Source organism: Curcuma longa, chromosome 1 (assembly GCF_044706935.1).
Source record: "Curcuma longa cultivar G26 ecotype Majalengka, Jawa Barat chromosome 1, ITB_CL_G26_1.1, whole genome shotgun sequence".
NCBI classification, from domain to species: domain Eukaryota; kingdom Viridiplantae; phylum Streptophyta; class Magnoliopsida; order Zingiberales; family Zingiberaceae; genus Curcuma; species Curcuma longa.
In genome coordinates, this window is record NC_133861.1 from 21,591,085 (window position 1) to 21,600,090 (window position 9,006).

The 9,006-nt window shown below is 35.2% G+C and overlaps 1 protein-coding gene across 4 annotated transcripts; it reads right to left on the reverse strand.

Annotated features, from left to right (window-relative positions):
* Nucleotides 1-4,748: 4,748 nt before the first annotated feature.
* Nucleotides 4,749-8,602, reverse strand: LOC141812454 (uncharacterized). 4 transcript variants are annotated; one of them, XM_074700536.1, is made up of 6 exons: nt 8,407-8,602; nt 7,841-8,035; nt 6,178-6,239; nt 5,869-5,962; nt 5,702-5,786; nt 4,749-5,624 (listed from the first exon to the last, which is right to left on the reverse strand). In XM_074700536.1, the coding sequence occupies exons 2-6, from the start codon at nt 8,014-8,016 to the stop codon at nt 4,971-4,973; spliced, it is 1,071 nt and encodes a 356-aa protein (XP_074556637.1). In that variant the 5' UTR covers nt 8,017-8,035; nt 8,407-8,602; the 3' UTR covers nt 4,749-4,970. The 4 variants fall into 4 exon arrangements, with proteins under 4 accessions (XP_074556637.1, XP_074556714.1, XP_074556781.1 ...); XM_074700613.1 differs by having other exon boundaries at nt 7,841-8,043; XM_074700680.1 differs by having other exon boundaries at nt 7,841-8,043; nt 8,391-8,602.
* Between the last annotated feature and the right edge of the window lie 404 nt (nt 8,603-9,006).

Below are 9,006 nucleotides of genomic sequence, written 5' to 3' on the forward strand. Positions count from 1 at the left end.
TGTGTGGTGGGCGAGGTTCATATAAAAGCGTCGAGGCGAGCGAGGAAGACTAAATTAATATATTTAAATTAATTAAATCTATTATAAAAAAAAGAATTACATTTTCCGTTGAGGCGAAAGCTGGGGCCCGCCTCCACTAGTTCCATCAGAGCCGTCGCTTTTGAGTTTTGTCCGATCGCGACGCTCCCAGACGCACTCGGGCAGACGGCGTGCGATCGTTTTCATTATTTCGTTTTCTGCTCTATTTTAATTTTCATTAAATTCCACTGGGCAATTAATAAATACCTTGGCAGGACAAAGCGACTCACGAATCGCGGGACCCACTCGAAGAAATAAAGGTAATATCGAGAATAATGTCGGAAAATGCTAAAAAAAAATAAATACACCGACAGGGTTTTAAAATTGTTTTTAATCCGGGCCGTAGATCGCAGCTGCATCGGCCTCCACGTGGCGTTCGAGCAAGGCGAGGTGGCAGTTAGAGAGCGGCCCACGTAACGCCCCGGACGCGTACCTCCTCTGTGAGCGGACACCCGGACGCGGAGCCAGTGGTTCGCTATGAATGGAGTGGGGACCGCGGTGGGCAGCCGCCCCTGCTCCCTCAGAGGTGGGTGCGCGAAACTCGGGGTCGGTGGGGCCCGGCGACGTGTTAAAAAAAAAAAAAAATCTGGGTACGGGCATCGATAAAGCGTCAGTTGACGGGGAAGTCAAGTCGCCGACGCCAAGACAACGGAGAGGAAGGTGACGTCAGAGAGGAACGGGCCGTGAGGAGTGGAACCGTACATTTGGACGCAGCCGGTCGAAAGGTGTAACGGGTGCAGTGCAGGCAACGGAACGTGACGTGACGGGCACGGCGAGAGTGGTTCGGTTCGGGCGGCGTAAAGGTGCCTAGATTCCAAACTAATTACGCTCGTGCCACTCCGCTCCCGTCGCCGGAGGTGACGGTGGCCGGCGTGTCCAATTTATTCAACTCGCTAATTACATTTTAAGTCAAGATTATGACTTATCTTAAAACACTCGCTAATTACATTTTAAGTCAAGATTTTATAACACTCAAATGATATTACAATCAATATATGAGTGTTATAATATTTACTCATGTCAATATTCAATTCTTTAAATATAATTAATTTATAAAATTAAAAAAAAAATACATTTGAATGCTCGTGTGCATGTGCTAAGATGTATAACTCACAAATAATAGGTATTAATTAGGATGACAATGGACCGATTTAGGTCGGAGTTTATATCGTCTTCATTCTCATTTATTATATTTATCCTCATTTTATTCTCATCTTCTTCATTAAGTATTCAATTTTAATTTTTATCTCTATACCAATCAAAGGATAATATTCATTTTTATCATCATATCCATAAATGATCAGATATTTCTATAATAATTTTTTTTATTTCATCTAACTATATATTCAACAAAAGCATATATATATTCAACAAAAATAAAATAAATATTTATAGTGTATGATGGGAGAAGTTGAGAAAGAGATATTTTTTTTTTTATTTCAATCAATGGTGAAATAGAAAAAAATAGTGGAAATATATATTATTTAATTGGGTATTCAGGTTGGATATATATAATTTTATTAGACCCGCTTTTATATCCAAATTCAAAAGTTCTTATATTTAATTACTCAATTATTTAATCGGATCCAAAAAATCACTTGATACTCTCCATTTGGATAAGTATCGGATCCTCTATTGGATTCGGAGGAAATTATCATCCCTAAAATTAATATTAAAAAGAATGGGAGTGTGTGTTAATAAAAAGAAGATACTAATATAATAAGTATATGGTATGTGAGTCCTATGCTTTTTGAAGATGTGATATAAATTTAATTTGTCGATCGAGTGTTCATGTGTGTAGATGTAAAAACTCCATAAGTTAATAGGTATAGAAAAGGTGCCTCTGGGATATAGTTGAGTTGGTTACGACAGAACATAAGTTGCTAAAGTGGGCAAAGGTCAAATCTCGACAAAGCCGAGACAATGCCTTCCTCCTTCGTAGTCAACTGCAGCTTCTTGATTTACCTCTTCACAAATGGTCATGGGCCTACTGTGTGAGATTGCTGGGATGGCGGATTCCACTTTTTGCTGAAGGTATAGAAAAGATAAAATAAAGAAGTTTATGAAGATCAACATCAGCTAAATATTCAAAAAAAAAAAGTTAAACTTGTGATCTCAAAATTTTAAAAAGTATTGATAGATGAAAAATCTCGGCAAATAGAAAAGAATGACAAATATTGATAGAAGTTAAGAAGATTCGGCAGATGAAAATTTTCAAAAGGTGCTTGCAATGTGCTCAAAAGTTCAAGATTGATTGAGAGAGCATTGTCATCTTAAGTTTGTTTCTGGATGAGCTCGATCTTAAATAAATTCGAGATCTTCAAACAAATTCAGTTGACTAAATATTCATGTCAATTTGTAAATAACTTGTCGGAAACAAGTGACTTTTTGTTAGCATCAAGAAAACTAAAGAGGTCTTGAGTTCCTCAAAAAACATATATACATCGAATAGATAAGATTGTGATGTTAAAATTAATTAAGTCGCCTAGACGAGATTGAGTTTGTTGACTGAAAATGTTATTCATTAGTAGATAAACTCATGCCTTATTCAATTAAGTCACAATCGTAATGGATTTTAAGTCGACTAGATAGAGATTGAGTCAATCGGAGCTCGTCTATTAATTTTTTAATGCAAGAGATGTAGAGATATAAAAATGACATGTATAATATTGCTTTTTCCGGGAGGCATGTGATGGCACATTTTGGATCAAAATATATAAATAATTTTGATCAAAATTACTATAAATATTATTTTAATATTTTAAAAAATTAAGGCACATTTTGGAATAAAAAGAGATTGTTTTAATGGTTCCCTACTAATTAATATAATCGTCCCTCTCCTCTTGAAATTACTCTCTTGTTGTTCCCCATGAAGGTACAGCATGAGCATTCACTAAGCATCCATTTAATGGTTCATATTATATGCGAAATGACAGGCATGTGATGGCAAGTGGCAACCCTTATTTTAATAGGTGTCGATTAATTAAAGTTTGAGGGTTATGCTTTTGATGGAGTAATTGGAATCATTATTAATTTAATTTAATCTAATTTATTCACGATTCCAGAGCTAAAGCCAAAAATTCTTTTTAATATTTTAGGTAGATATTCTATGTTGCCCTTTCACCGGCACATCAATGCCCTCCACACCAAGAAAAGACTAGATCATATAATTGAGGTACTAGTTAATTACATAATAATTAATTAAATGGTGCCTCATTTTATTCCATAACCTTTCCTTTAGGACAAGTGGCCGGACATGGCGAAACCTCTCCTTAAGATTCGAAGGTGGTGGTTATTAATATTGGAGGAAGACACAACACAAAGAAGCCATGTGACTTGTGTGTAGAAAATATAATAACATATTGATCGTCTAACTAGGTGGAAGTTTAACAATCTATAGTTTGTCTAGATAAGGCCTCATAATTTTGGGAAGTCATCGAGTCATGTTTGTTGACATAAGGCTCGTAATGTAATCAGATTCTGCACTATTTTCTTTGTAATCGAGATTACAGATCTTAATTTTTTTTTGTAATACAATTGCATTACATTACATCTCTAAAATGTTACCAAACAAAGTAAATCATCTTGTAATGTAATCAGTAATTACATTACAAACCTGATTACCCCTTACCAAACATGCCCTTATAGATGATGCACGTAAAATGAAAAAGGAGATGTAGGTGTAGGGACGGATCTAAGAATTAAAGATGGATTAGGCTTTGGGTGTGGAAGGAGTGAGTTATAAGCACTTAAGCACTATAACAACATGAATAAAAAAAAAGAGAAAAACATATCAATTCTCTTTCGTGTCAAATTGTAAACTATAAAATACATATGTAAACTCAGAACAGCTCTATCTTAGATCTGTTTCTACCTAGGTGTATTGATCAAGAGAAATAAGTTTGCTAATCAATTAGAAAGGATTTTCAATCTATCAAATGTAGAGTTTGATGGGAAAGGGTGTATTATTAAGTATATAAAAAACTAAACATAATTTTTCTTATTTTATATCAATATTTATTCCTTATATTCTGATAAATTATTTTTATTCATATTGATATATGTATAAATCTACAGTACATTTAACATCTATAAAATCAATTAAATAAAAAAATTTTAAACAACTTATTATTAAATAAAAAAAACTACTTGTCACAATAGACTTCCGTCACAAATTTATAACAAAAATCTGTACCGTTCGATTTTAAAATTAAGATTAAATCCAGATCGTAGATTGAATAAGTGATTTGCTTTAGGATTTAAGATTTAGAGGTTTAACGATCGACCGTTGATTTTAAAATCGAACGGTCCAGATTTTCGTCATAAATTTATGACGGGAGTCTATTGCGACAAGGATCCCAACTGTAAATAAAATAGACTTACTTTAATACATTCATATTTAATTTATTAATATTCCAAAATAATAGATATGGTAAATTATTTATGAACAAATAAAATTTATAAATCATACTCACCTATATGATAAAATCAAACCAAACTCAACCTCAACAAATAAATAAAACCAAACTTAAATAACCTTTATCAGCTTAATTAATTTCAAATTCGATTTGTTTACTTTATCAAACAATTTTGAACAGGATAAGATTGGGTTGGATTGATTCGATTATAGCTATGTGAAAAATGAAGCATAGAAGACCACATTTGACATGTTACAATTAACAAAATATTTCATTGGTTCCGTTCCTTTTCTAGGTAACAAAACCTAAAGGTTCTCACGTTAACACTTACCATGGCTTGTAATGCTACTACAAAAAACAAAACTACGAAAGAACTAAACTTGAGTAGTCATACAAGCAAGCACTTCAAGAGTGGTCATACGAGCAAGCACATTACAATGAATTCAGAGCCTTTAGCCTTTCAGATCTAACAAATCACAACTGAAAAATGTGGTCTAGAGACGAAAACTCAGTGTTGATGTTCTCAAGAGCATCTTGATCAACATGGACAGTTGAGCACATCTTAGGCAGGGAACGAAAGTACAATGCTGCTTTACTTTCAGTGAATTGATATCCACTCAGATTATTGGATCGGTGCTGAAGCATCAAATCTGAACAAGCTGTCAAGTCTTCTTTGCTTGTTGCTCTGTTCAATTTACTAATTAGATCTGCCATGCTCGCATTCTTGTCGTAGCGTGATTGCATAATCATTTTCGATCTTTTAAACTCTTTGACATCATCAGGGTCATCATCATAGGTCTCATAATCATCGAAACCAAGTTCTCCATTCAACAATTCCAGTAATTTCTGATCAATAAGATTTTTTATTCTCTCCCTTAAAGTATCAGTTCTTTGAGAATCAGATTTAAGCTTCGTTTTGATCTCTGAGATTAACCTTTCAGAAGAAATAGAACCTGAAGAAATCTGACTTTGGGGTTCTGCTTCTTCCATGATCGGTAATGAGAATGTTTCCTCCAACAAACTCACATTCAGCACATATCTATCAAATGCCTCATTTTCAGCTTCAACATTTCCTTCAAGATGCTCTCTTAACTTCATAAACTTCCACTTATTTAGATTAATTGCATCCTGAGATGTTGCAAAAAATCATTAACATCCTCTATGAAGGTATATGGAGTTACTGGCAAATTCAGATGTGGTCATACCTTCTTGGTCAAAGGCTTCTTTGCTCGTAGGATATTGACAAAATTAGTAGAGGCGTGCCTGAGTGAATTGAGTCTCCAAGAAGACCTGATGTAGTGCAAGCGGTTAGATAACCACAAGCACATTCCAAAAGTAAATGAATTTGGTTCCTTATTTGCAAACAACATACCCAGACGGTGACGACACATCATTTGGTGGCTGCTCAACTGATGTAGAGCTAGATGTTGGTGGTTTATCCGGCAATGTACCATTCTGTTTCAGCACTGATATTTAGGGGAAAAAGGGGGTTATCAGTAACACACACTGTACTTAGGATGAAACGTCAAAAGTGGCATCATTGCTCCAGATGTTCCAAATAGCGTAGAAGAGATTAATAAAATTATGCCAGTTCATTCTAATAGCATCTTAAGTTATTCAAAAAGGTAAAATCTCTTCGTTAATTACTTATTTTAAAACTGTTTGTCAACGTAGGGCATACCATGAATATGACAGGGATTTTCAGCTTTAGCACAACAACTTTTGCATGACTGAAAAGGGCACCTAAAATCCATAAGAAACTTCAACTTCAATACACATATGAACAATAACAACATATGCTTACTTTTAGTGGGAAAAAAAGTAAAAGTAGCAGAAGAAATAGGAATGTTAGCATAACTAGTATAAAATGCAACTTATATAAGAGCTAGTTTGATTATTGTATCATTTATACTTCTGTTATATACTGATAAACAGGCTAGTATTATATTCTTACAACTCAGCTATAAAAAATATTCCAGGATTTTGTGCAATAATAGCATGAATTTAAATTATCCATTTCAATACAGGGTTAAGAAGAAAGAAAATAAGAAAGGAGGAAGACATGAAAAATCAATAGGAAAAAAGAGATGCAGAAGGAAAAGGAGAAAACATTAGGAAGCAGATACCAAGTTATATTAGTTCAATTGCCAGGGACATGAACACTTTTGATACTCACAAAAACACAACCATGTCTGAACTAGATTTACTACTTGTTCCTAAAGCACCTGAGTATATTCTCCTACTCAAATCAAACAAAAGATAATTAAAAATGCCCACATAAGCATGCAAGTTATTTATTGATATGAGTTGATAACTGTAACTTTCACCCAAATTCAAACCCAATCTTAATACAGGTGTTTTATTGATCCCTCAGGATCAGTCAGAGAATGTTTGAGAACTTAAAATAGATAAGAGTGAAAGCCTGCAATAAAAAATCGCCAAGTGGTTGACATCACTAGGAATCAGCAGGGTTCAACATTTGAACTCACAAACTCAAACCTAGCCCAAACAATGGGGAGCAATAGGAGGTTGGGGCTGGGCAAGAGTGAGGTCAAATAAACAAGTAAAAAATCAAACTACTGTGAATGAAATGTGCACAATCATATACTAAAACATTGACGCATAAGCAAGAAGGTGCAAGATTAGGTAAGAAAAGGCATGAAATCCTTGCTTATCTCTATCTAATTGTTGATTTTAGTTTGCATCTCCTTCCCAACTCAGAACATAACAAGAAATGCTAAGGTCTTGGCTCCTTTGGAGAATGTCAATTTGTCATTCCTACACACCCTCATTTGTTGATTTAAGATGGAAATGAATCCTTGGCCTAATAACTCCCAACCAAAAAGACCCACCCCTAGACTAATCCTCTTACATGTCCAAAATTGGATGAAGTGTCACTATGTTGATGATAGTTTGAGTTACTGCTGCTTGACTTGGTTTTCAAAGATTAACTCTTATTATGATAGGTACACTTGAAGATATAATTATCAATGCAAACATGAACTTACCAATCTGGTAAGCATACAATGAGAAAAAAAGGATCCATGTAGCTAACCAAACAGTCGAATCTATTTTCAAGGAGAGCTAAACAATTGGATTTTAGATTCACCATTGCCTAATTCTTGGATCATGTTAAACAAAGAAGATAATAGACAAGCAGGAATTGCTAGTTGTCAAGCAAGCACATGCAAGATAACCTACATAGCCTTCATTGAATCATCAGCATCTCACTTTTGACTCGAAGGTTATGCTGAAAAGATAACAATTGCATCTCCACGATGCCAAAACATACTGTCAATTAACTTTTAACCACGAAAGTTTAAAACGGAGAAACTAAAGCCAACCTAGACCGGGCGACATTCCCGCATTTGATGCACTTAGGCTTGTTTTGCCCACGGAGGCTAGGCTTCGGCATCCCATACGCGCTAGACCTTTGCGATGTTGCATTTCCATTTATGGCTCCAATTGCCGTAATAGAATCACCAATCTTGCTACTAGAGACGGGAGGTGAAGAAGCCATATCTCCAGTGTCTTTAAAACTGTTATGCTTGAGCAGAACCAGCACATATCACAGACGAAGTGATGAAAAAAAAAAAAAAAAAACTAATTATCTGACATTATCCACAAATACTTGCATAAGCGTGGTAAGAAAGCATGAATTACTGACTAGGAACAAGAATTATACGATCAGAAATTAAAAGCAATTCAGCTATGCGCATGAGAAGCCAAAAAAAAAAAAAAAAAAAAGAATCCCAATCCCCAAATCTTAAAAGTCTAAGCATTATAAGAAAAAAAAGGAGTAGCCCATAGATTTTCTCCTTTGTCTACATCGAAAAAAAAGGGCGAAGAAACGAACGAAAATTACGTCTACAAAGATAAATCGAAGAAACCCACCGAGAGAGAAACCAACCAGAAGAAGAATCCTGGTATTAGTTCACGAGCTTCGCGTCCTTAAGATGAAACCCTAATGCGTAGGCGTAAACCTGGTAGCAGCGGCACCATCGCCGAGGAATAAAAACAAACGGAGGAGGCCGTTCACCGGCGCCGCCAAAGAAAGAAGAGGAGCGAGAAATTTGGGGCGACAACCCGTCGGGCGAAGGGGAAGAGTCGGCGGAGGAACGACACGGCGCCGCCGGTGCCAAATTGAGTCCCTTGCAAGAAGACGGGCCCGTCATAAGAGATGTCAAATGCCAAATTGGGCCAGTGTTGTGGGCTCGACACGAGCAGGCCGCGACGATGGTAAAAAAAAAAAATTGAGCACTGCTTTTCCCACCCCCAACAGCGCACGCCCCCCCTCCCACTTCCTCTCTCTCCTCTTTTAATGACAGTTTTATCCTTTTCTTTGTATTTATTTATTTATTTATTTATTTATTTTTAAATTTTTATTTAGTTTTATTTTTTAATTAATTTTATTTAAAAATAACTCTCATATATTTTTATTTTTATTTAGTTTTATTTTTTTCATCAATATGATATTTTTTCAATTTTATTTAATTTTTATTTAGTTTTA

Coding starts and splice junctions, on each gene's coding strand:
- LOC141812454 (XM_074700536.1), bottom strand. CDS start 8,016: ATGGCTTCTTCACCTCCCGTCTCTAGTAGCAAGATTGGTGATTCTATT. Junction 5,963..6,177: donor AAATCCCTGTCATATTCATG/GTATGCCCTACG, acceptor CCTAAATATCAG/TGCTGAAACAGAATGGTACA. Junction 5,625..5,701: donor AGAAGCCTTTGACCAAGAAG/GTATGACCACAT, acceptor GCAACATCTCAG/GATGCAATTAATCTAAATAA.